This window comes from Penicillium psychrosexuale, assembly GCF_028828465.1.
Source record: "Penicillium psychrosexuale strain IBT 29551 chromosome Unknown utg000005l, whole genome shotgun sequence".
In the NCBI taxonomy this organism is placed as follows: domain Eukaryota; kingdom Fungi; phylum Ascomycota; class Eurotiomycetes; order Eurotiales; family Aspergillaceae; genus Penicillium; species Penicillium psychrosexuale.
Window position 1 is genome coordinate 451,924 of NW_026643190.1, and position 26,798 is coordinate 478,721.

Below are 26,798 nucleotides of genomic sequence, written 5' to 3' on the forward strand. Positions count from 1 at the left end.
AGGGGCGTAAGTAGATACCCCAGGAAGCCTTCGACAACGAACGTAAACAAGAAGAGAACATCATCTGATTTGATCTTGTCGGGGAGAGAACGACAGCACAAGTACGGCTCGACAACCATTATTAGTTTGTGTGTGAGCCACAGCTTTAACATTCAGCGAGCACAGTCAGTAGCGATGATTGTCCAAGGTTGCAGAGTGGCGCGAGAACGCCAATGTTGGAATAACGGATGCATAGGGATGTTAGGCAGAATGATGGATTCGGAGCGATGTGGAGCAGCATATGTACCTAGAATAGATATATACTGTGTATAAGACCAGCAAAGGTTGTGCAGAGGTGGCCGGTCCGAGGAAGATACGATTGGCTCCAGGATTGCCCAGAACGGAAGGTCCGCTTCCACGATCATTCGTACGTAACTGGATTCGAAGGGCTCGTAAGTCAAACCGCTGGCTTGATTGTCAGGATGAATAGAGTATTGAGTCGCCATGTCTCTATTTGTGAATTGGATAAACTGTCATAGGGAGGGCAGCCTCTTATTCTTAAGACACCCTGCGGCACATAAAACAGATCGCACAAGAGCCTTTGGTAGAACGGAAACGAAAGCCGAAAGCATAATCCGATGCAGGCGACACTACCCACCGCTCGTTGCTGTCCAATAGAAAGGACGGAATCTCTCTACCTTATTTTGGCTAGATCATAGGGTGGCTACTTGGAATATGTTTACAGTACTTCCGGAAATCTGTCCCTTTTGTCTCCGGAACGCGTCCACGTGACCTTCGTTAGCTTACACCCCTGCCAAGGGCGTGAGGGTTCGCTGTTTGGGTTGTATCCAGAACACACCGATTTCAATTGGGGATATCATAGTGTACGTGAATGCGATCGTGATCCGGTAGTGAGGTTGATTTTAGAAAGGCTGTTTATGGAAGCCTCGATGATGGCGCTCGCCTAGAAGCCTGACGGAAAGGTAGACTGCGTTGTCTATAACAGAGAAAGGACTAGAAAGGTGAGTTTTCCCGTGTATATACCCGATGAAGATAAGATACTCAGGGTGGCTATACTCTGGCCCGAGGAAGCTCTCGAGCAGTTCGAGAAAGACGACTTCCTCGACAGTCCTTTAAACTAATAGGCGGACGCTTGGTTCCCAGCAAGCTATCCGCCACACAGGATCTGAGATGGGTTTGGGGCCAAGGAGTCCCTAATGATTTGAAGTTTTTGTCTGCTTCACCTTGTTTTGTTAATGTTGGGAGAGATTTCGTAGCACCTGCGCGCGTCAATTTGATGAATGTTGTGCCTGGGAGTGTGATTGACCTGGACGACTATGAGGTTCCCCGGAATAAAACCTGATAGAGATCGATAATCGAGAGCATGCTCGAAGGGAATTTGATGATGTGGAGGAGCGAGGATGGGACGGAGTGATGCCCTTGGCTATACCTAGATACAGCGGTGCGCCAAGAATCTTTTCCGCCGAAAAGCGTGCCCTTTGACCAGGATTCCGATGATGAAGGCAGTGGAACAGGGGGCGATGCATTTAGCATTTAGCGACCGCGAGCCTCTATTTCCTAGGGTAGAAGTGCAAGTTTGAGGATGCATGATTTTTTTCGTTATGCGCTTGATTTTGACGCTTTTTCATTATTTTTTCATTCTTTTATAAGACCTGGATTCCGATGATTTTTTTCAATTTTTGTCACGGGACACTGGGTACTTGAAAGCTGCTATACGACTGCACCCGACAATGTAGCTGTTGACCGAGGACAGCCAATTTATTGGGTTGGGTGGGAGACTACGTCAGGAAGAAAAATCACAGAAATACTGCACGATTCATATTATTCTGATTGGCTCCTAGCCAGGACCACACTGCTATCCCATCCTGCCCTCCCTAAGACTACCCGCGTTTACTGGAAGCCACGGGGGAATGCTGAGAGTATCTGGGCCGGGAAACGTCGGAGCAAGGCGGCATAGTCATCCTGGTGGATAGTGCCCCGAACACCATCCTCCACTATGCGAGTCACACTCTGAGTGCGAATCGCACCATACAAATGGTGGACATGATTTTCCGTGTCGACAGACTTGTGCTTCGAGGAGGAGAAATCTGCAAATCTCTCAGGGCTGCCGTCAAGCTCGATAGCACAGGGGATGGGCTGGCGACTAAGAAGCCAATTCCGGTAGTTGGCGCGACGAGCCCGCTGATGTTAAGAAATGAGAGGTTAGTAAGAAGAACAGAGGAAATAGGACGTGAGGAGAAGGACTATACCGAGCTACCGCTATGAATTCCATGCTCTTCAATATGATTATGGGCAGGAGACGAAAAGACGGGCAAAGGTTGGCAATTTTGGCCCCAAGCTGGGCCAGTGCGCGGCCAGGCAAGATCCAGTTACTTTCGAAGCCGTCGAAATATGGTCGCGTGGGATCATAGGATCCCCACATCAAATTCACCCAGGAGATCAAGGAGAGCAATTCGTATCGGTGTCCTTCGATCCCAACCGGAACCTAGATAGGGGACTGGGAGTCAGTAAGGATAGTCGGTATAGGGGTTGAATGGGGTTACATTACCTGCTCACAAGTTCAACCTTCCTGGGCACAGTTCTGACAGTCATTTGAATTGCCGGAGTCCTGAACAAAGCGAAACTGGAAGCGAGGCCCGAAACCAAGCCCGGTCCCCGCCTGGGTCCAATTGACGATATTGAGCTGGACACATGTAAGGCAAAAGAGGAACTGCGGGACAGAGGTGGAGAGTTGAGCACGAACGTGCTGACGGGAAGAGTTGCTATCGCGAGGGGCGTGCTGACGCTCAGGCATGATTACTGAGTTTCTAAACTAAGAGAGTAAGTCAAGAGGTCAGCCTAAGAAGCGAGAGGCGTCAGGGGAGGATGAAAGAAACCAAGGAGCCGAGAGAGGAGAAGCGGTAGGATGAAGGAACGCGGAGGGACGTGGCGTCACATGCGAGATAGGTGATGAAAGAGCACGTTGTGGGGTGGCGTCAAGTGATGGAAGGCAGGTCCTTTTACCCTCGGGAGAAGGTTCTATTAGACCGAAGAGATCTAGAAGTGAGACAGACTGGATGCGAAGTCAAGAAAAAGTTGCCTATTCCTCCACTCGACTTTCACGACTCCCACACAGTGCTCAATTTGCTTGAGTTGCTACTTTGAACTAGCTGTCGCCCTTACGATCCTGAGATGGCCGGCCCTAGTCCCAGTCCTGACAATGCCACAGCCCTGTCCACGATAGAGACTATCTACACCCAGCCCTTGGGGGCTTCGGATCCTACCTTCCAGAGAGTCAAGCAAGCCTTAGAAAACCGCCCTCCGGAAGAACGCTATAACCTTCAGTTGGAGATAGGGGAGATGTCTGCTACTACGCGACGTATGTCGCGGTTCATCCGGATCATACATGGAGATTGATGGCCTTCCATTACTACACAAAAAGCGCGTATCCAGGAGAAGAGACAGGGTTCACACATATTGGTTTGAACATTGGCCATTTCCTAGTAACTGGACGTAGTGGGAACGCAGTGCAAGGATCTGTGTCCTTTACCAATGAGGACAGCGAAAACTGCACTATCGCCCCCCCTAAGATGCATTTGCATCTTGAAGAATGGTGGTCCCAGATTGCGAGTCACCTAGATGCCCAGACGTCCGGCCACACAATTGTGATTTACCCTTGGATGTAGGGGAAAGCAAACAAAGAACAATTTGGAACCTCCTTTGTAGGGGCAATCTGTTAGGCTGGGGATGTCCGGTTGACACTACCGGTGATCCCATATGGTTCTACAGGACCAACCACGCGCCTTAGGCGCACAATGATGCCATGGTTTGGTGTTATCTATGAGGACCACGAGCGGATGGAAACTGCTGAAGCCGGGACATGGAGCAAAATTGACGACGCCTATCGGGATATGCGATTAGCTCCCCGAAAGCCATCAGGAGAATCGAGTCACTTTTCTTCTTTCTTCAACCTTCTCAACTCCCACAAATATCATCCAAGTCCCAAGAAATACTTGGGGCTTCTTTTTGCAATGGCCACCTCTATCCTCTCGTGCCGTTAGTGAGTGGCACGATCGCGAGATTTGGGACTTTTGGGTACCAACTTAAGCGAGCTTGGTTCATTCAGCGTCCAAAATAATTGAAGAGCTTCTCTGTGTGGGATTTAACAGTACGCCAGTAATATCGACAATAGAACAAAGCATAGAACAAAGCACATTACTAATTGTAAAGTCAGTGCTATGTTCCTTATGACACAGTCTCAACTGAAGATTCCGGAATTCTGTCGGCCCTCCACTTAGGCCTCCAACCAGATGCCACAGATACATCATACGCTCATATTATTCAACATTGGCCCTACCAGTCTGACCTCGTCCCCAAAAGTGTGGGGTTGAATAAGCACGTCTACAATGAGCGACGTGGCAAGAGGCTGCACAGATGGTTGCGTGGATAATGCACGATGAAGGAAACGGATATGTCATTTGGTAAATCAGATCGGATTATTCTCGCAAAAGTTCCGCTCTGACCAGATCTTATAGACATCTGCTTATCTCACAAGATCATCATGGGATATTTCACATCTTCTCACGACGACAACAGTCACGAATTCATTATCAAGCCCGAGTTCGATGATAGGAAAAGATCGTCACTGTTGCCTATTATAACGCTGAAGGAACTAGGCTACTATCATTCCATGTTCATCTAGATGGGTCCTATAAGTCATGGAAGCTGAATCTCTTAACGTCGTGATTTTCTTGGTCATTTTCTTCTTTCTTCTGTCTGAATCAAAGTCGTCCAAATGAAATATCAACTTTTTCTATTCTGAATCTCAATATTCAAATCAGAGACTAGTGATATCTACCTGAAGTGACCCCTGCTTTAGTTATTTGCTTTGTTTGGGTTTGATGACTTTGATGGGTTTGATTGAATGGAGTGGTTTGAATGGACATTCGCGCTCCCCTACCTTTGTATTCAGATATGAATTAAACGAAATCTTTCAAGTACAAATCAAATGCCGCTTGAGCGGTGGGAATTTCGCCTCTCTAACAACCTAGTATGATTTCTCCTCCGAATAGATCAGACACATCAGGAAAATTGCGGTTTTTGAACTATATTCAATTTCACGATCTACCATATGTTGTCTTCGGATTTGAGCTTTTGATAATATCCAGATCATCGGATTTAGGCCGAGAGAGTTCGCTATATGGGGCCTTACCAGCAACTTGCTCGTAGAGGGTAGATTCTAGGGCAAAGATATCGGACGTTTCAGTATTAGGAAGTTCATAGTCTTGTGGCAAGCAGTGTGGTGATATATGACCAGGGCATTGTGAAGAGTTGAAATCACCGAGTCGTAGATCCGAATTATCATCAATGAAAAACTGCCGTAGGGCAAGATCCGAATGAATAACACACTATGGCTGTGAATAACAACAACTGCTTCCAAGATTTGCTGAACCATTTAGATCGAAGCTCGGAAGTGATCGAGCTCTCCTGGCAATATTTTGCAACGTCGCCATGTAGATAGTACTGATGTCGATATATTCCGATCGTGATAGCCATACCGCAATCCGTGGATGGGTTCCGAGAATGTCAAAACTTATAGCTTCGCGGATTATAGGTTGCATATCTTCTTCACTCTGGCTGCGAAGGATTTTTATGATAACATCATCGTCCAAAAGATATACTTCGGCAAAATTCCAATGATCAATAGCTTGTGATTATCTGGGCGATCGGGCGCTTGTCGAAAAGTAATGGGTGTAACATCTTCGCATGACCGACCGTCGACCTTACTTGCGATATGAGGTAGAGCCACTGAAGGAACCCGACTTTCATCACAGATTGCGACCGTTCTTGATCATCATATGGTCGCATCGAAGAAAGTGCCGAAGCGGATGGAAACGAGGCTGGATATATTTCAAGTGAAGCCTCTGTGAAGGACTCCGTACGAAACGAGCACCATACAGATGATTAAGACCAATATAGTGTGCTTTTCATGTGGAAAGGGAGAGGTAGTTCGTCGGGAGAAGGGGGTGAGGAGAAAGAAGATGTGGCCTGAGCGGTCGAGGAGGGCCCCCTGGTTAGCGTCAGACGCATTGCGCTCTCGACAAAGGGAGACAAAAATTATGGCTCTTGCGAGACTGAAAAATAAATAATGATGGTATTCATAACAATGTTCCCAGATTGGACTGACGGTGTTTAAAAGTCCGGACATGACCAATCGACATTTCAAAGCTGTTACGTAGAGTAACTCTATACAATAAGAAATTAAACAACCGCCAACTTAGATACATTGTGATAAACTCTCATCTATTAAACTCTAGGGAGAGTAATGCGCAACGCCCGGGGGGATAAGCTCGTCGCATCCCCATCATGATCCAGAGTGAACTCAAACTCTGGAAGGCCCACGTTGCCATACACCATTGACTCGAGCAAAATCCACGAAAAGCAAGAGCCAATAAAAGGCCCAGCATCTTCCGAGATAGGAAGTGCATAAATAACAGCCAGGAAGGAGATCCGCCCTGGGGTCTCAAGACCACTAGGCTGTAGACGAATGCCTATCGCAGAGCGATCAGTTACCCCTTGCAAGGTCATCAAAGATTCGATCATGTCCACCGAGTTGCTGATCCATGCTGAGACCACCAAACCCGGCCCGTCATCAGCCGTGATGGTGATTGAGGAATTGGAGGAGTCGCTCGTCAAGGCATATGTACCGCCAAAGCGTTCAAAGGCTTGGTTTCTAGCGACTTCATCGAGCGCGGGAAGCATAATATCGGCAACCATCTCTCCGATTTGCGCTGTCATCGCGTGAGAGTTAGCTCCGGCGACTAGAACCGTGAAACCGGCATTGTGATCCGGTGAAAGACCGATCGAACTGGAGTACAGTCCGATGTCCCCAGCCTTGGTATACAGGTCGACTCGACGAGGTGTCAAAAATGTATAGATTTCCCAGGGGGCGCCCACGGACAGTTGCAGGGATGATGTGTGAGCCATCGGCCTCAGCCACCTTCTTGTCACGGCAGGGTCAACAAGGGTGTTGGAAAGAATGGCACGGCCAAATGTAGCCATATCCTTTGCAGAAGAGAACATGCCTCCGGCACTAGCAATGTGTAAGCTATGTATACTTCAAATGGCTGATTAGCACTCACGGAGCTTCTTCGCCAATCTGATACCCAAACCAACTGAAAGTCTCATTGTAGGGAATCACTGCCAAGCTGGGGTCTGGGATTTGAAGACAAGACCGAGTCAAGTTGAGTGGCTTGATAAGACGATCCAGTAATATATCTTCAAAGTCGGCTTTTGCGATTGACTCCAACACGTAGCCTAGAATTTGATATCCTGCGTTTGAGTATATCGGCGTGTGTGATGTTGCAGTCAAGGGATCTAATAGACCGTGTTAGGGTATGTCCAAGTTCAGCGGCATCATGCCTACTCACGCGTTTGTAGAATGCCACGGAAGAATTCTTGAAAACATTCCCGCTGTCAGCCAAACAATTCGACCATATTATGAGTGCACACAATTGACTTACCCTTCCTATCACACGTAGACGTGCTCCCACAAGTCAGTTGATCATTTTTTGGAAGCGCAGGGAAGCCCATGCCCTGCAGAAGATCTGACTCAAATTCGAGGTCTCCAAATGAATCTAAAATCAAAGGTGAGTTTCTTTTTCACAGTGCACACTCGCGTCGCCGGGTTATGATCATACAGTCTCTTGCAAGGCCCGCTTGGTGACTAGCCAGCTCGCCGATCGTCACATCGCTCCATTGCAAATAATTAATTGTATCCTTTGCCTGTGCTGCGCTGTAGTTCGTTCGCAGCTCAGGAACGTATTTCGAAACGGGCTCGTGGAAGTATCGTGTTCCTTCCAAGGTCATAAAGAGAAACATAGTCCACAGCTTTGATATGCTGCCAATGCGGAACATGGTATCCTCGTCGACCTCTTGAACGCCCACAGATCCAACTTTAACTGGATCATCTGTGTGGTAGAAATCGAATGGCGCGTCGTCCTCTTCGCTGCTAAAGACCTGCACTGAGAAGGATATGGCGGGCAGACTTCCATTTTTAATGGCATCATTGAGCTTTGAGGTCAATTCCTCAGCTTTGCTAAGGAAAGTAGGATCCTCTGAAAGAGCGGTAGGGGCAGGGAATGCCGGTCCCAAAATAGGACATCCTGTTGTTTGTATGGCTTTAGCTGAGAAAGCCAGTGCCGATAATGTCCACAGCGAGCGCATGATGAAGAGAAATCAACAAGTTGACTGAATAGTATGCATAGGGCAGATCCAAACATCAGGGAAATGCATCATATATATATGTCTAATCTTAAACTTCCAATTGAAAGAATGGGCATTACTGATATCCCATTTAAGGTCCAGGAATGTCTTGGGTTACACTCTGGCCCCCGTACTTTCGAGGAACTAATCTGGCATGGTCAAACTCAAGTTAATTAAACTCATATCTATAGGCAGAATCCCATGCGGACAGATGAAGAGAGACAGCCCCAATATCGCAAGCGAAGCGCAGGGCGCAACAAGCTCCGCATATTAGTCCGTATTTTGTACACTGGCCCGACACTAAACAATCCCTGTCATTCATCATCCCCGACCATTCATGAGTAGATGATTCTCACCGCTCAGTCGGGACTTTCACTTTCGTCCAGGGACACGTACGATGGCTCTAAACTATCGCTTAGTTGCATGAGCTTGGTTTGTCGTTGGTCTGTCGTTGGCCGGACCGCCTAACTAGATCTAGCACGCGATGCGCTAGTTCAGTTTAATCGGGCCTAGCAGATGAGAGTTCTTTGTTTGATTCTGAGGGGTCTGATCAGAGAGAGTTTCCAGAATCTCAAGGGAACTCAATCGAAGAAGCCAAAATTCCTTGCAATGCTGTTACAGGGAAAGAGATGCCGAGGCCAGTGCAGTTGGGATATCGAATTGGCTTCCGCCCTACGCGACCCCAGAACCTTAAAATACACGTTATGTAAGTGGTATGCATGGTCTTCTAAGGTTGGTGGGCTCTCCTTGAATATGCATGGGTATCAATAACTTTAACCCTCAGAAATGTATGGTTCAAGGGGTATGGAATTCTAAAATAAAATAAAAAAAAGGGGCTCAGCCGGGAATCGAACCCGGGACCTCATCTATATTAGGTAATTTTGAAACCAGAGATTTCTCCCGAAAGATGAATTATCCCACTAAACCACTGAGCCGCATTGCTGATAAGCTGACAATTCTGTTATCATCACGCATTGCGCCGTTTTACTAATTCAGACAACGCAAAACAAGAGCGCTACAGAACTATATGCAGCAAAATGCAAACAGAACTATATAATATGCAGGTTGGCATTTGATGGTGACCTGCATAACCTTGCATGTTTCCGAATTCTCAATCCCCGTATATTCCCCTTAATGCATGTGTTGATCCCTGTCTTAGAACAGCACCCCGTAACTATATATACCCATTTTCAGGTTTTCACAGGAACAATTAGAATTTTATTAATAAAGTATTAAACTGGAATAAAAACTTATAATACATCCAATCCAAAGCAAGCCCGCAATACCTAAAGCGAACGGTTGCTCTTTAAAGCACCGGGAAAGTCATCTTGGAGCGCCTCCCATAGCGGCTTCCCTCCCAGCTGAAGATCTTGGAATGCTGGACAAGTAAGGTTGAGCAAAGGCACAGCGAGGATATTAGTGACAAACTCCAACGGCTTAGCTACGGTGGAGTATATGCCACTAAGAGCGTTGGGGCTGGCGAACTTCAGCACCTCAGCCACGAAGCACAGTAAGTTGTTACCCTTCAGCAGGCTAGCTAGGTTCAATACACCACCTGTCAAATCCCCGAGATCAACTCCGGCAAAGCTGTCTACTTCACCCAGATTTCCACCAATGCTGTATTCAAATTATTGTTAGAAGATTATCAATATGAGGAACCTGGCAGAGTGTCTTACCTTCCAAGCTCCGGATACTTCAATATGAAGCCAATGACATCCACGTTGAGTGAGACTAGTCCATAGTCTATAGGAGTCTTGTACCAATTTTCCGGAATTCTTTCCCATCCTTCGCGGTAGGTTAAATTGTGTTCCGGGCCATAGATGCCGTAGAAATCTCGAAGGTGGCTCTTAGCTAGGATGGGGTTAGTAGATCTCGCATAATCAGTCCTCTTATATCAGCTTACTCAGTGTTCCCTCTGGGTTTTCACTCGAGTGGTTTCGAAACAGTCGACCTGCAAAAATGTAACCGGCGTTACGCGCAATGAGCCCAGTCACGGGTCCGTAGTAGAAATCCGGGTTTGTATGGATAGTCTGATCCATACGGATCTTTGCGCGTTCAGCCATGAGATCCATATTATAAGTGCCGTCGGAAGACATATTATACCAAGTCATGAACTTGTCCATGTTCAGTGTCCAGCTGTTGCCCGTAACGTAGAGATCGTCACGCGTGTTGGAGGAGTCTGCTTCGATAAAATTGTGCGAGCCAATGAGGCCTTGTGGCTCCCCTGCAGGTGATGTCAGCGGTGATAGATATGGGCAAGAAAGTAAGGTGCTCTAACCCAGGATGCCTCCCAAGTTGTTGAGAAGGTTGTTAACGCCAGTATCGGGACCCCCGATGGAGAAGCTGGGATCGAGGGACAGCACGTCTCCAGTCCAGACGGTGCCCATGATCGTAAGGACGGTGGCCAAATCGACACCCATGCCATACACTGATGAAGAAAGGTTAGAATATGCTGTGTTGATAATTTCATGATGCAATCATACCTTTGTTGATTGCTGCAATCACATTTATGAACTTTTTCTGGATTTAGCTAGGAGTTGATGATAGTCATATAGGAATAACCTACCGACACCACTCCGCTCCGTGGGATATATCCATGATTTGCTAGTGCATTGAGACCTGGACAGGGGCCTCGCTGGTCACCATTCTCGAAATCTGGAGGTTGGAACGCATGTTCTCCGGTAACTATTGTTTTGTTACAAATTGTGACAAGCGAGAGGGCTTTGGTGGCATACTATCAATAGGCGATTTCATCAAACTGAAGAGAAACCGTTTCTCATGTTCCGTCTTCAGCTCGGCCTGGTCCTTGGCGTTGGCATATGGGCAAGACTTGTGCATGCCTTGATGTCCTGAATGACCATTGTGGTCGCTCATCGACTCTGGGAAAGCCAACACTAGTGTAAGGAGTGACAATTGGCAAAGAAACAACCTTGTACTGAGAATGCGCATGATGAACTAATGTGTTAGTCCTCCACTAGAAATGCCAGTTTCCCCTTAGGTTCAAAGGAATGATCGTGCAACGAGTGACTGAAGAAGACTGTCCAGTGGAGTGGAATAATGCATTCCTTAGATATCCCGCGTCAATTCTATGCCTAGGTAAATATTCGAAGATCGCACATGCTGAGAAATGATGATCCCCTGAATGGCCCGTCTTAGCGTATGAGTCCACTATAGAATATATGCAATTATGGCCCGAAGGAGTACAACATAGAGACAACTGTCCAGGCGTATGGTAGTGGTATTGCAAATAATATATTGTGTATGTCGTAAATTAACCGGCAATCAGTTTCAATCCTCCGGCTCTTTCTCTATTGAAGGATTCTGTTCTGGTAGATCCCTTTCAGCACCCCTGCACGGAGTAAAAAGCCACGAAAAGTACGACACAAGCCCCTGATTTTTCCATGACCATCCCTTCGACTACACAGGGTGGATTATGGATACATATACTCCGTACTATTCGTGTGTTATTGTCGATCGGGCCTAATTTGGGAATATTCGAACGCTCCTGTGGTGGATATATGGATCTTGGCGCACGCCTCGCGGTGAATTTAAATCTTAGCAGACGCCTCCAGGGTGAAACATCTTTGTTCAACGATAGTGCTGATCGCGGCACTGGGGCTGTAAGATATGTCTAAGGATCATTGATGCGTGTAGATCGTAAATATCGAAGCGCTCTTTCTCCCGATAGTATAAACCCACTACGGAGATTCTTCGGATCATCTCCACGGGAGTCTGAGCAAAATTTAGCCATTATTCCGGAGCCTGTGGATCTCTCTGGAGAACACTAGGCTCAACTAGGTATACGGCATAGAAATGGATAACCTACTCCGAGTGAGTGGGGAGTGTCAAAGTCCCAATTTAGATCGGCGGTCTCTGGAAGGACCATCAATTCCGGCATTAGTGGGCCCCTCCAAACGTCTAGAGTTGGCCCAAGAGCTGGGGAAGGCTCGTATATGTGCCGATCTTAATTTAAATCAGCCATCATCCATAACCATTTAGTCAATTAGTTATGAGAGACCAGCTTAGTCAACTTCTTGACTGGCCCTAAGGGTCCGAAGTTGTCGGTTGTACTTCGTACTCCGTCTGTATGGAATTACTTGTACTTTTGTGATGTGGTTCAGGAACTCCTGAAGTTGTGGATTGTTGCTAGGTGACAATGTGATAACTGGCAGGGGCTTGAAACAGTCCCCAAATAACGTCAATGACAGATGTGGTACCTAAACATCTAAACATGTAGAAAGGCAAATCCCCAGTGAGGACTGATGCGGCATTTAAACTTGAGATTTTCATGCGCTAGCGATCCTGACAGGAAGGTAGAACAAATTCTTGTATCCCAGCTAAGAGATCGTCGTGAATCTCATAATATTACTCCGTAGATTCTCCTGACTCGACTGATCAAATTCAGCGCAGGTCTCCTTTGACAGTCTCTTAATCGCAAAACGAATGAATCCTATCCTGTAAGCTTCACGATGCGTTTTTTCAAAACAGCAGTCCTTGTGGCCGCCTTGTTCGCAACGACTGTGATAGCAGGAATGGAACAGTTGGCGGCCGTTTTACCCTCGTGTGCGGTAGGTCGTGCAATTCTTCTGCCGTTATTTTAGCGCGAACTCGATATCACTGACCCTTCTTAGCTGGATTGTATGATGACTTCGGTGTCGCAATCTTCCTGCAAGACAACCGACCAGGCATGCCTGTGCAATGATGTACATTACACGGCCGTTCTGCAGGAGTGTGTTCTTGCCAATTGCACAATTCGAGAATCTCTAAGTGAGTCAATGGTTTTATGACTAGTTATTCCATCCCCTGCTAATATACACAAGCTACAAAAAATGTCACGACATCAGCGTGCGGGGACCCGATTCGGGATCGCACAAAGACTGTATCTTATGCAGGGGTTGCAGGCGGAATTATAGCCCTTTGCGCTTTTATTCTCCGGATGGTGGCTCGATTTAGATGCTGTGGTGGCATTTTTGGAGCGGATGATTGGACAATGGTGTTGACAATGGTATATACCACCTTTCCCTTTGCTCGAAACCGAATTCTCTTCTCACTGAAATTGACAGGCCTTTCTCATACCACTTTCAGCACTCTCGGTCGTCTGTATGGTTTCCTTGGCAGCTAGTCAAAGCCCCTTCACTCCACTAACCATTTGTATAGTGGCCAACACAGGTTTGGGGAAGGATATGTGGACCCTTCCTTTCGACAATATCACTCATATTCTTTATGTGAGTACCCTAAAGTTCTTGTTTCCTGCTCTTCCCAAGGTACGTTGTCTAATTGCGCCAGGTCTACTTTTGGGATGAATTGTTGTATCTGAGCATTCTCCCGCTGACCAAAATATCAATTTGTTTTTTCTATCTTCGTATTTTCCCCGATCGGAGGTTTCGGACAGCAACGTACGTGGTGATTGCACTAAACGTCTCCTATTGGATCGCCTTTGTCTTGATATCGGTATTCCAGTGTCGGCCTCTACCCGGAGCGTGGCATCGCTGGTATGGAGAGGAGAACTACAAATGCAACCACATCAACGCACAGGGCTGGTCATCGGCAGTGCTTAACATGGTTCTCGATATAATTGTCATGGCACTCCCTCTACGACAGCTATACGGTCTGAACCTTTCCATGAAACGGAAATCATTCGTAATTTGCATGTTCAGCCTGGGCATATTGTGCGTTTCCCTATTCAGCCTGTTCCAAAATTTCAATGACTAACTCATGAGCTTAGTGTCACCCTTGTCAGCATCCTGCGGCTAAATTCACTCATTCACTTTGCCTCTACCACTAACCTTACATGTGAGTGTTCATTCCCTCTCTTTTCTCTTTCTATATTTGCAGCTTCATTGACATTTCGAAGGGGATTATGTGGCTATAGGGTATTGGAGTACTATTGAATGCGACGTTGGCGTTATATGTGCGTGTCTGCCCGCTATTCGGTCTCTACTACGTCGTATATCTCCCCGATTCTTTGGAGATACTGAGCAAGCCAAATCATCATCATACGCTATGAACTCGCGTTCTCGTGGGACTTCTGTCCCTGTCCAGAACAAGAGTAGTGATGGCCCATTCTACCGGTTTGATGACTTGGACCTTTCTGATGAAGCCCGGCTACACCATCCACAACCAGTGTAGTTGAGGGTGAAGATAGGGTATCTTCTTATGTAGGGCAATGGCTTCTATTTCTTTCGTTTCTTTCTCTTTGTTTACTTATTCGCGGTTATTTGGTTGTTGGATCCTACCAAAACGACCATATCCCTCTTTAATATAATATTTTAGATTTTTATTCAGCATACTCAATAAACGTATGATAAAGCTCAAATTATTCATAAGATCATATCATATTTTCTTTTCCTCCAAGTGTACCTTACATAAAATCAGACAGAAAGATAGGAAGAATCGCTACATCCCCAGTCATACACAACAATAGGGGGCTTTAGGTTTCGGATGTCTGAGATGTATTCCATACGCTCCTAAAACAGTAACTGTATCATTATGACGAACAAAGAACCTGGAACCCAAAGAAGACTAGCTTCACCGTTAGATTGGTGGCTTTTCAGAGAGCTGTATGATCGGCATGTCAAACGGCACAGAGAAGACACTAAGAGGCTAGCACGAGTGCGCAGGATCTAGAATAAGTTGATTGGCTGGCCGGTCCCACAAGCCAAAGTATCAATGTCTCGCCAAGACCCGGCTGCGTTCGGAGCTAGTTGGTACGAGTCAGAGCCATCCCTACGTACAAGGATCATAGGATTAGTGTGTATTGCGGTGAGTATCCATGCCTGATACAGGCTAATTTGGAAGGTGGAAGCTTATGTCGATCGCCTTTGCAAGGACAATGAAGGAATATACCCAGTAGCATGGCCGAATATAGTACTATGGGCGTCCGCGGTGCTTTTGCTTCTATGCCCTTATAATAGAGTCAGGAGAGGAGCTTTGTGACCATTGATATAACCCAAGTTCCTCGTTTCTTTCTTTTCTTTCTGGCTGAAGACCCCATTTTTATTTCTCTTCTTTTGCTATTTTTGGGGTAAATCTTCGCCCTTTTCTTTCACTATGCGTTTTTCTGCGGTTGTTGGGCTATTTTCCACTCTTTTAATTGCCTCAGCTATGTAGGTGCACCTTCGGTCTCTACCCAGACCTTGTTGACACGGAAAACTAACATAATATAGTGATCATAGACCGAATCATCGATATCATGATGCACACAGGCGGTCTTCGGCTAACTCCACCACGGAATATGATTATGTTGTTGTTGGCTCTGGCGCCGGAGGTGGCCCTGTAGCGGCACGATTGGCCATTGCAGGCTACAAGGTCCTTCTTCTAGAAGCAGGAGATGACCAGGGAAATGCGACTCAGCAAATTGTCCCCGCTCTGCAGCTCCAGTCCACCGAATACGAGCCAATGAGATGGGATTATTTCGTGAATCACTACTCGAACTTGACTCGTCAGGAAGAAGACAGCAAAATGACTTACCGGACACCTGCTGGTCACCTCCATGTTGGAAGCAATGCGCCCAATGGGTCTGAACCTTTGGGAATTTTATACCCTCGAGCGGGTACTTTGGGTGGATGCTCTGCTCATAATGCCATGATGTGAGCCATATCTTCTCCGCATGTCTATCGGATGTATCTATCATATACTGACCAGTATCTTTATAGCACCATCTACCCGTACGAGAATGACTGGGAGCAACTGGCCAGTCTCACTGGCAATGATTCATGGTCTGCCTCGAATATGCGACAATACTTCGAGAGACTAGAGCGCAACCGATACCTTCCCAGCAGCATCATAGGCCACGGATTCGACGGATGGCTTACAACGAGCCTCACAGACCTGCGTCTTGTCATTGAAGACCAAAAGCTTCTGTCCTTGATCCTGGCCGGTGCGACCGCCGCGGGTCAAACACTGCTGGGCAAACTGATCACTACGGTCACGGGCCTCGCCGGAGTTCTGCTGCGTGATCTTAACAACCCCCTTCCTTCGCGTGACTACGAGGAGGGTCCATACCAAGTCCCTCTCGCCGTAGATGTTCCCGAGTATAAGCGGACAGGTCCTCGAGAATTCCTCATGAAGACAGTCAATGCTGTAAATTCGGATGGTTCGCGAAAGTATCACCTTGATATCCAGCTGAACACCCTGGTAACCAAGCTCCGGTTCGATACCACTGGAGCGAAGCCACGGGCTACCGGTGTTGACTATCTTCGGGGACAGAGCCTCTACCGTGCAGACCCCCGGGCTTCCCAGACATCTTCTAATGGGACACCGGGTAGCGTTAGTGCTGCTCGTGAAGTGATCCTGTCCGCAGGGTCTTTTAATACTCCTCAGCTGCTGAAGCTGAGTGGTATTGGCCCAAAGGAGGAGTTGTCCAAATTTGGAATCTCAACCCTGGTGGATCTCCCCGGCGTCGGTCGTAATCTTCAAGATCGGTACGAAACGGGCACAGTGGGCAAGTCGCCCACCGATTTCGTCCTCACATCCAAGTGTACCTTTTTGTATTCACTTCCCGACCCCTGTTTGGAACAGTATGAAAATGATCCCTTGTTCAAAGGTACATATACCACCAATGGAATCGCCATCGCCATCATTCGCAAGTCGTCTGTCGCAGAGGATGAGCCCGACCTACTGATCTCAGGAGCACCCGCCAACTTCCCCGGTTATTATCCCAACTACTCCTACGAGGGTCTCAAAGATGCCCAGCACTGGACCTGGATTACGTTAAAGTCGCGCTCTCGTAACAACGCTGGTACAGTTGAGTTGCGCTCTACCGACCCGCGTGACATGCCCCTTATCAACTTCCACTCGTTCGATACCGGAGTGACCACAGATGGTGCAGATGACAAGGACCTGCAGGCTGTATATGAAGCAATGCAGTTCTCCCGCACAATATTCGATGACCTTATTCCCCTCGATGGCGGGTTTGAAGAGGTCTGGCCGGGACCCAATGTCACTACTGAGAATGAGATGAAAGACTTCATTAAGAAAGAGGCATGGGGTCACCATGCCTGCTGTACTGCTGCAATTGGAGAAGATGGAGATCCTCAAGCTGTGTTGGATGCGGACTTCCGTGTTCGTGGGGTTGACGGCTTGCGTGTTGTGGATGCTTCGGTCTTTCCTAAGATTCCAGGGTACTATATCGCCCTACCCATTTATATGATCAGTGAGAAGGCTGCCGAGGTTATCATTGCGGATGCCGTATGATACTGGTGCTGGTATATTGTTTCCAATTCTCATGTATTCAATTTTTCTTTTTTTCTTTTTGCTATTTGTGACAGTGATTGTCTTCATTCTTGTATAAGTTCTTCGCTTGAGCATCTCTCACGAGTTCCTAAAATATCGGACTCGAACTTCTGTGCAAGGCATGACTATAATTAATTGTATATCTTTTTCTTTTTCTTTTTTTCTTTTCAAAGCAATGAGTTAGCTTATGTATGGTACAGGACGGTATTCAAGATCAAATTCAGGTTATTGTTCAGCTTGGAAGTCATCCCAATTGTATGAATGACCCAACTAATGCCTATCTTGTCTATTACAGCAGGGGCCTTAGTAAAATCTCAATTTCTGACTCTAACAACAATCTAAATAATCAAATATCTGCACAAATATATGCATATATCTCATGCAGCAATAACAGGTTCAATCTCGAACCGCATCTGCGGCGCAGTCGAATTACACCAAGTGGCAATACGAGTGATCTTCATCGTACCCCTAGGGAATGAAGAAAGGATAAGACAAGCCATAGCTTTACCCAACTTTGTCCCGAGGAGTTCTTGATACTCAGCACTACCATGCTCAAACTTCATACACTCAACGTCTCTTGCCTGTGACCACCTAACACCCAATCTAGGGTATAGTTCGTGTCGTATATATGGACCTGTTTCTTCGTTCCCGATATCAGTAAAGACAACATGCCTCAGAGTATTCAAATTAAAATCAAGCAAGTATTGAGCTCGAGCGACCTCATTCCAATGAGGACCGTCTTCCCTATAGAGTCTCTCGGCAATAATAATACCCCGAGTAACCCGATGTTCGAATTCGTTAGCTTCGAGTGTGTTTGGCCCCGGATCCTGTCGGAGGTGTGTGTAGCGGTATCGCGGACCGCCTCGATCAATATTCATCGACTCGACATCGCCGCCTTGTAGTGCCATAGGCTCGGCTATGAAATAAGATTCATGGACTTTCCAAGGCACCTGTTGTTTTTTATCAATCATCTCCTCTATAGTTAATGTTGCCGGTTGGATTTGGCACCCTGGCTCTTCTGGGTCGTCAATCCATGCTTGGTATTGGGCTCCTTTATTTCTGTACCTGGTGACGTCCTCCACGGTCAGTTCGATGCCGGTTCTCACTCTCCCACTTGCAGTGTCGAATGAATCATCAAGACGCTGGCGTTTGCTGCTGCCGCTACTGCCTCTGGATCCATAAAGACCTCTGTGTTCAGCATCGGCTTGAGCTTGACTATCTAGAGAACGCCGGCGTCTCCTGTCGCTAGAAGTGCTCGACCATCCGCTGGAATATTCCGCATCATACATTACTTCATCCAGATCTAGGATTTCGTCATCCTGATCCAGGTCGAGGCTTTCGTCGTCAGCTCCATTATAGTCATCTCCATCGGTATTGTATTCACCTATACCAGACGCACTCAGGAGAGAAGAGCTTTCTTCTGAATCTGGGAATGATTCATATTGAGATTCACTGAGGCTGGAATCACTCATCTCGGGACTAATACCTGTGTGTGAATTCTTTGTTCCGACGGAATAAAACTCGTCGCCAGATGAAGCTTTGTTGGAACCAGTATCACTTACCTCCGGGCTGTTTGCGTAGGAATTTCTGGTTGAGAGGGAATATGGGTCATTGCTAGACGAAGACTCATCAAGGTTTGTCTCACTCATCGCAGGTGTTACGCCTGTGTGCGAACCCTTGGTGGACAGGGGAACGTTGCTGGGCGGGGGAGCTTGGGGATCATAATCATCGCTGCTATCCTCGTATTCGCTTCCGTCTTCACCTTCACTGTTGGCTTCAGGCTGGTTAGCTGGAGCCGCACTTTTGGCAGCATTCTTAGGAAGTGGTTGACGCAGGGCGCGCTCTGGTACCCTTGCCCGTGGGTGATTAGATTGGTCTCCCGAGCATTGACTGTCATCGTCACAGTCACACCGGTGTCTTGGAAAGCATCTAAGCGAGTGACGTATTTTCTTGAGCATTTTGGTGGTGATTTTAGAAATTGGTATAACTCAAACAATTGAAGTCAGATATATGGAGTTTTGGTGCTGTTGTTGGATAATGAGCTTGAAATGAAGACCAGGAGACATACAGAGGGGGATTATATAGCTGATACTGGATATTTGAATGCTCTTTGTTGGGTTTAATGTTAGTTACAAGGTTTGTCGTGATCAAACACCAATTCACCAGAAATCGGCCTAAAGAATAAAAAACAAAGGATGAACAATCAACAACACCTTGAAGACTCGAGGGATGTAAACGTAGCCTTGAAAGACAAAGAAACTCGAAGTAGAGCGGATAACCTTGGCTAAACAATGGGAACGAGAATATATCAATGAAAATAACATAGTATGTCAATTTATAGATAGAGTAAGAGACAAAGAACTTGACTTGAAGTTCTTAAAAGGGTTATCAATACCACCTTTCACATAAACTTAAACAATTCATTATGTTGAATTGAGATGCATAACCTCTATGTATATCATGTCTCATAGTGAAAGAGGCAACTATGTTTAATCTCCCAATTTGGGATGATATGAGACTTGACTACGCCAAGTTCTTAGGAGCAATAGTACTTCAGAGACCGGATTGTATTTACTTACGGTGCTTATAGGAGATCCAAGGGAAATGAATGAAATATGGAATCATGAAATTCTTGATGTGCTCAATCTAATGATCACATTTATTTAAATTGTACTTTAGTACAACTCATTCTATCATCATCATCGTCAGACATAGTATATACAGTTGGTAAGGTCTCGACAAATTTAATTTATAATTCAAGCATTCTCCTTCTGCTCAATTTCACTCATCTCGGCCTTTTCGTCGGTCCCCTTCCACACATCCACCTCAGCAGCCTCACCTTGAGGCAGGTGACGAGCCATGGAGACAATATCCCACGCGGTCGGAGCATCGCGGAAGACATGGTTCAGGGACTCCAGGTTGCGGTTCATTGTCTCGGGGTAGAAGAAGTAAACCGAGACTGGAATGCAGGCAGAGATGACAGCGTAGATAATGTAGTACTTGTATCCGATGGTGTCAAGTGCAACGGGAGTGACCATGACAACGACGAAGTTCCACAGCCAGTGGTTTCCGGTCGAGATGGCGGACATGGCGACACGGAGACGCATAGGAGCGACTTCGGTACAGTAAAGGAAGTTGCCGCCAAGGAAACCGACAGGGTAGAACGAGTTGAAAAGGAAGATAAAGACGGCCGAAATAATCGATGCGGTTTTGTTGTCCTGGAAGCTGTTGGTGATGGTGAGGACCGTCATGCAGACGGACATACCAGTACCGCTGATAATGAAGATCTTTCGACGGCCGAGTCGGTCGATGGCGAAGAAGGAGATGAAGCTGCAGATGAACTTCCAGGTCATGGCACATGAAGACAGGATGCGAGCCAGGTCGCTGGACATGTTGAGGTTCTCTTCGAAGATTGTCGACACGTATGTCGAGATTAAGTTACCACCGCACATCTGCTGGAAGAATTGCAGTGCAACGCACAGACAGAACCGGTAGATAAGGCGCTCATCGTCGGCTTTGCTGGATGTGAAGATCTCCATGATGGAGGCGCTGTTAACCGTACTCTCAAGAGAAGCTTCGATGCCGGCGATTTCCATGTGGACAGCCTCATCATCGTCAGGCAGACCCTTGTAGGCAGCTAGACTGCTGGTAGCCTCATCGATGCGGCCAACCCGCACGAGCCATCGAGGTGACTCAGGGAGCAAGAAGATCGAAAACACGACCACGACGGAGAAGAAGATGGAAACGGCCAATGGAATACGCCACTGCAATGCGCCGGTAATTTTGCTCAAGCCAAAATCAATCCAGTTACAAAGAACATAACCCAAGCAGATACAGATACCGTCGACGACAACGTGCTGTCCACGATGTTTGGCTGACGTGCACTCGGACTGCCACACGGGAACGGCAACACTCATCTGACCGACACCGAGACCAAGGATGATACGGCCAATGACGAATTGTGGCAAGCCATAAGCCGCAGTCTGCAACACTTGGCCGATGATAGTAAGGAGACCACCCAAGAAGATGGTCTTGCGGCGACCGAGGCGGTCACCTAGGAATGTACACGACAAGGCTCCGAATAGAGCACCGAGCTGGAAGGATCCGATGACGGCACCCTTGCCTGTGGAGTTTTGCGCGCGTTGGGCGTCCGATGTGTTGATTGTGTCGATTTTGGGGAAAACTTCGACCCAGCTCTGCAACGTAGCAAGAGGGCCCAAGCCAGACTGGTTGTAACCGAAGACGATGAAGGCCGGTGCTACAATGAGCAACGCCTGCGCTACGCTCAGCGCTTTTCCTCGGAATAATGCGACCATGTTGGAGTGTGTATGTGAAAGGCCACTCTGAGGGATGAGAGAAACAGAGAGAAAATGGAGGCCGGTCTCTCCATGGGTTTATACCCTGTTTTCGGTCAACCCTTCTCGTGGAGACCCCGCATCAGAAAAATGAAATGCTGTACCTGTGGGATGGGGGAATTCCACAGTGGATAGCATATCCATATCCACCGTGGCAAGTTTTGGGCAAATTTCAATAAAATCCGTGACCGGTTCTGTCCTGTGACTCGGTCACATCGCCGACTCCACGGGGTAGATGTGGTCCCGGTCCCGGTGTAAAAGGATCCCGCAGCTTCGTCACTCCCGAAGAAGAAACCGCTTCCGGACTAGATCCACGAGGCTTGGGGCCGAAAATAAGAGTTAAGTGGCGGGATGATCTGGCTTGCTCGCCCGGACTGATTGGAGGAAATGCCGAATATCGGAGCCCAGACGGGGTGCCGATCCTCCCCATGATTTCTCGCTCGAATTATGCCACATGGAATGGGGAAGTAGGGATGAAGCTGTTTGGAGTAATTTATTTTCCGAGAAATGCCATCATAAAATATCCCGGATCTTTTCGGTCTCGCGTGTTGGTAGCTCATTGCCTGACTCGGACCGCCGGCCTCGGCATTGAAAGGCTTGGGCTAGTCCCGAAGGCTTATCCACTCCGGCCAAGTGCCAAGTGCCAAGACTTCATAACCTCGACCTTGAATCTCACCTCCAGGCTGGGGTTTTTCCATTCTCATGCACCCCACCATCTCGGTCACTCTCCGGATTTGCCCGTGGAGTACAGGCACGCCTAATTAAAATCGAAGGATTTGTCGGGGAGTACATTGTTCCACATCACAAAGCTTTACAAATTAAAATGCTCTGTTTTGATGACTGTTTCTTCCAAGGTTCCCTCCAGATCGTGCGAGATTGTGTCATTGAGGCGTTCACACTTTGCCAAAAATAAAATAAAAGTCTCGATCTAGTCAGGCAAGCCACGTTATCCCTTGCGATGTATGTTGCACTCCGTATAACAATTGCATTATTCTCTGGTGGATACATTTTTCCCGAGAGATGTCCGAGGAATATTGTTGAGCTCAAGACCGGGGCAAGATGGGGGATCCCTCCACACCGTGGACGTATTCGGGTCACAAACAGTCAGAGATTTCAACATTATTTGCGGGGTCTAATACGGAGTAGATGTTCATGACCGAGGTAGAAAGCCTGGCCAAAAGCCAAATGGGCGAATTGAGCAAACGTCTGTCAGCCGTTTTCCTAAAGAACATGCTAGCATCTACTCCGTGCAACGGATAGCTTCGTGCCTCAACAAACCAGCCACCCTAACCTAGAGGTATTCTCGGCTTTCTCTCCAGCAGTGTTCTGCACACTTTGATTATTTGCAGCATTCATCAAATCCAATCCTTGATTAGGCCAGAAAGCATCCGACCTACCCGGGGTCATGTTCCTGATACGATGGATGTATTATCATGCAGTATCTGGATTGGACAAGAACTTATATCACGGAATACGATTTCCGCCTGAGAACTCCCGAACTCGGAAATTCTGAGGATTGCCAAGCAACCTTCTTTCTTCTTTTCTTCAACATATTATTACTCAACTAGACTTCCACACGACCCGAAACCCAGCCCAGACTAGGTTCATCTGGGTTTTTTGGGTCGTGCGGAGGTCTTTTCGAGGAACTAGCAAGCTCTCTCCCGTGAGAATCTTAGGGTTTACTCTGTACTCTGTACCAGACGCACGGATCGTGACTTACAATAGTTAGATTATCTCACGGCCTTGCTTATCTTCGCATTCATCCTATCAGCCACATCTTTTGTGAACCCTTGCCGATCCCCTCCTGATCTGAGCCTACATGTAATGATGTGACTAGATTCTTCACTCGGGTAGGATTAGGATTGAATAACAGAATATACAAAGGATCTGAACAGAACATGGATTTGCCACCTAATTCTTACTGGAAAGAGATAAACGAGCAATCTGAGACATTAATGTTAGAAAATAGTCCGTGACACACCCGTGATATAAACAAGATGATATCACTATTGTCGTTTCTATAACTAGGGAACTGTCTCTTACGAGATCTCACCTTTAGAGCCCTGATATTGGCTGAACAATAGTACAGAAGCAGCTGCTAGGATATATATTATCCGGGGTATGGCCACCCCCTTGCCTGAAAATTCAGTCATCGCCTTCCTGATCGGGTGCGACATATGCCGGTAGAGTTTTCTACCGTATTCTGCCCACTCCTAGTTCACATACGTAGTAAAAAGAAATGCATTTTGCTTAGAAATGGTATGAACAGCTTTCTAAAATTAACTATTAAATTACAGATTCGGCGAAAAATGCTGGCTAAGGAGCGCCTTATCCGCAGTAGTTTAAATAGGTGTGCGGTGAGTGCGGTGAGGAATTAGGGGTGTGCAAAAATCATATAGAAATCAGGTACACTAACTAGTAGTAGTAGTATTAGTGGTAGATGACGTTTAACTATGGAGCACGGCATTTTGAGATTCGACTTCCCGAGATTCATTTCATTTCGATGATTACTTACGTGTCTCAAATCATCTGTGGTTAACCTAAAACAATATCACCCGTTACAAGCTCCCGGCTCTTCTATGAAAGAAATATGGGGTAGTATGTCCAAATTGCTTGTTAAAAAGCCAAGTTATTATTATCCCAGCCGCCTCCTGATGAGAGTCTTCGTTCTGTCCAAGGCAAATACATATGAAGTATGTTGTAATAAATTGGGAGCAGGTATACTATTAGTTAGAATGGGTAATACCATGGCTATTCGGTTAATTCGATCTGAGATACTGGCTCTGGCTAGTTAATTGAAGTGGATTTTATAAACACAGAGAATCTTCCAAGGTTGGTGGCGACCTCTTTCCAAGATATAGCCTTGAGAGGCTCTAACCGCAAAACGATGACATCCAGGCCCGTGACCAGGTAAGATGGATTGTTTGAATGGCTATACATTGTGAAATTTAGACGGTTTTTCCCTTGCTATATTATGAATCAGTGAAAAGATATATGAATCGGAACTGATCAAAGCAAAATAATGTATTCTAATATCAACGTCCTTGAGAAAAATAAAGTTTACGACCAATGTGATTGGATATTCCATTTCTATCACGGTAGTAGTCATGGAAAGGGCAGATTATTGGCTATCATCACATCTGGTGTATGTTGTATAGGGGCAGGGGCATAAACTCCAAGTCACATTAGAGTTTGAACCTAAATTTGGCAGAATATAAGGCGGTCAATAATCGGCGAATTGTAGTTTGCCTGCTCAATGACCTCACCTTTGACAATCAATTTCCCGCTCGTTTCCCCTACCACCCAAGTTTACATTGTCGCAAATCACAATGGACACGCAGGAAGATATTCTGCCAATTGAATCCCTGTTTCGCCCAGCAAAAAAGCGCAAGTTCATGCGACGACGTCCCGACCATGAGATCCTAGACACCGAAGAGGCCGATAATCAAAATGATAATCCTGGCGCGTCACAAGCTCTGGGGAGCAATAATCTTCGGCGTCCACGCGCAATTCGAAAGGGTGGCATTGGGTTTTCTACCGCGTCACGGCTAGGAGATGATCAGGGCCAGCAACTAGCGCTAGTACCAGCGGCTGGAGATACCGAAAACGAGAAAATACAAGCAATGAATGAACGTTTCACGGGATATACTGGTCAGACAGTGGATGTTGACAAGCACATGTACGGATTCTTTCCCGCGGCTGATCGTCCGAATCGTTTGGTGTGGACTAACGAGATAAGGATGGCATTCATAGATTCCGAGATGGCTAAGCGCTACCAGCCTGAATCAAAGGCAGATCATTCAGGTTCCAACCAATCAACCCAGGAGGAAGTTGCCGGGGGATTGTCGCTACCTGGACACCAGACACGCGAACCTGCGTCGCTAGGCAAACTCCATGAAATCGACCTCGGCCAAGAAGCCACATTGCGAAACATTGCGCGAACAGAAGCTGCGACTCGACAAATGACTGAGAATGGAGGATTGCCGGCATCGGTTGATACTGCTTCAGAGACGGGTCGCCCTGGCCCAGACGGCAAGTCATGGCGCAATCGCAAACAGAGGACAGATGCAGACATCGCAAGGGATCGTCTTGTGGAGGAGGTACTACGTGAGAGCAAATGTACGTGGCATTCCAAAGTGAATTTTACAGGATCTTTATCTTTGCTAACACTAGCTGTTATAGTGGAAATCTATGATGAACAAGAAGAGGAAACACAGCTTGATGACCAACAAGCTGCTGATGACCGAGTTGCTGAGCAATTCAGGCGCGACTTTATGGATGCGATGCAGTCTCGGCGTCGGACTCGGCCTGCAGCAAAACCCGTGGCCAATGTTGAAGCGCCTCGGGGTCCGAAGCTTGGAGGCAGTCGCAGCGCAAGAGCTGCAATGCGAGAGAAAGAAGCACAGGCGGGAAAGAAATGATTGTCATTCTCATCTGAAACGGCTGATTTTCTTTGATATGTACTTTTATGCACTTGGCCCTCTGCGGCGTGTGTTTTTACTCGACATGTATGATACCGTAATAATCCCGGGCTAATGCTATTTCTGGCCTTCCCCTTTCAAAGGGCTACTGACTATCTCACTGGCTGAGGGCTTCTAACCGCGTGTGATGGGCGATTTGTGGCCAATTATTTTGTTATATATATCCAGAAGACATGGGTGATTGGTATGAATGTTCCAATAGGCTGGATGATTATTTTTTGGCCTATCATCGAAGTAACATATAAGGACACCGAGATGCGAGAAACAAACACAAGCAAAAGGAGGGAAATAGAATGATATCTTGTTCGTTAGGTTCTTCGGTATAGATGCTTTTTGCTTCATTTCGGATTATGTACACCGCCTCATCAGTTTATCTCTATTTTCTCGTATAAGACACTGTCTTCAAAGAAATACTATGTGCACTTTCAATATTTAACCATAAAAAGGATGTGACTCAAGAAGGGCCATGCATAATGTCCTAAAG

At 46.8% G+C, this 26,798-nt stretch overlaps 9 protein-coding genes across 9 annotated transcripts; 4 read left to right on the forward strand and 5 right to left on the reverse strand.

Moving 5' to 3' along the window:
• Positions 1-1,890: 1,890 nt before the first annotated feature.
• N7518_009116 (uncharacterized protein) lies at positions 1,891-2,592 on the reverse strand (the record flags this gene model as incomplete). Its single annotated transcript, XM_057190043.1, has 3 exons — positions 1,891-2,181; positions 2,258-2,485; positions 2,557-2,592. The coding sequence occupies 3 exons, from the start codon at positions 2,590-2,592 to the stop codon at positions 1,891-1,893; spliced, it is 555 nt and encodes a 184-aa protein (XP_057037699.1).
• A 579-nt stretch (positions 2,593-3,171) lies between these two features.
• Positions 3,172-3,665, forward strand: N7518_009117 (uncharacterized protein; the record flags this gene model as incomplete). Its single annotated transcript, XM_057190044.1, has 2 exons — positions 3,172-3,358; positions 3,433-3,665. The coding sequence occupies 2 exons, from the start codon at positions 3,172-3,174 to the stop codon at positions 3,663-3,665; spliced, it is 420 nt and encodes a 139-aa protein (XP_057037700.1).
• Positions 3,666-6,285: 2,620 nt separating this feature from the next.
• On the reverse strand, positions 6,286-8,205 carry N7518_009118 (serine hydrolase domain-containing protein; the record flags this gene model as incomplete). Its single annotated transcript, XM_057190045.1, has 5 exons — positions 6,286-7,072; positions 7,122-7,356; positions 7,410-7,436; positions 7,503-7,616; positions 7,680-8,205. 5 exons carry the CDS (start codon positions 8,203-8,205, stop codon positions 6,286-6,288), a joined length of 1,689 nt encoding a protein of 562 aa, XP_057037701.1.
• A 1,325-nt stretch (positions 8,206-9,530) lies between these two features.
• Positions 9,531-11,193, reverse strand: N7518_009119 (peroxidase family protein; the record flags this gene model as incomplete). The annotated part of the gene is made up of 7 exons (XM_057190046.1): positions 9,531-9,861; positions 9,921-10,095; positions 10,148-10,468; positions 10,523-10,672; positions 10,728-10,758; positions 10,811-10,929; positions 10,980-11,193. 7 exons carry the CDS (start codon positions 11,191-11,193, stop codon positions 9,531-9,533), a joined length of 1,341 nt encoding a protein of 446 aa, XP_057037702.1.
• Positions 11,194-12,713: 1,520 nt separating this feature from the next.
• On the forward strand, positions 12,714-14,373 carry N7518_009120 (CFEM domain-containing protein; the record flags this gene model as incomplete). Its single annotated transcript, XM_057190047.1, has 8 exons — positions 12,714-12,812; positions 12,876-13,011; positions 13,065-13,249; positions 13,308-13,344; positions 13,402-13,469; positions 13,531-13,913; positions 13,970-14,037; positions 14,099-14,373. The coding sequence occupies 8 exons, from the start codon at positions 12,714-12,716 to the stop codon at positions 14,371-14,373; spliced, it is 1,251 nt and encodes a 416-aa protein (XP_057037703.1).
• A 921-nt stretch (positions 14,374-15,294) lies between these two features.
• N7518_009121 (GMC family oxidoreductase) lies at positions 15,295-17,439 on the forward strand (the record flags this gene model as incomplete). The annotated part of the gene is made up of 3 exons (XM_057190048.1): positions 15,295-15,350; positions 15,411-15,833; positions 15,900-17,439. 3 exons carry the CDS (start codon positions 15,295-15,297, stop codon positions 17,437-17,439), a joined length of 2,019 nt encoding a protein of 672 aa, XP_057037704.1.
• Positions 17,440-17,855: 416 nt separating this feature from the next.
• N7518_009122 (uncharacterized protein) lies at positions 17,856-19,436 on the reverse strand (the record flags this gene model as incomplete). The annotated part of the gene is made up of 1 exon (XM_057190049.1): positions 17,856-19,436. The coding sequence occupies one exon, from the start codon at positions 19,434-19,436 to the stop codon at positions 17,856-17,858; it is 1,581 nt and encodes a 526-aa protein (XP_057037705.1).
• A 798-nt stretch (positions 19,437-20,234) lies between these two features.
• On the reverse strand, positions 20,235-21,794 carry N7518_009123 (sugar porter family MFS transporter; the record flags this gene model as incomplete). The annotated part of the gene is made up of 1 exon (XM_057190050.1): positions 20,235-21,794. One exon carries the CDS (start codon positions 21,792-21,794, stop codon positions 20,235-20,237), a length of 1,560 nt encoding a protein of 519 aa, XP_057037706.1.
• A 3,368-nt stretch (positions 21,795-25,162) lies between these two features.
• Positions 25,163-26,254, forward strand: N7518_009124 (telomere length and silencing 1 family protein; the record flags this gene model as incomplete). Its single annotated transcript, XM_057190051.1, has 2 exons — positions 25,163-25,952; positions 26,016-26,254. The coding sequence occupies 2 exons, from the start codon at positions 25,163-25,165 to the stop codon at positions 26,252-26,254; spliced, it is 1,029 nt and encodes a 342-aa protein (XP_057037707.1).
• Positions 26,255-26,798: the final 544 nt, after the last annotated feature.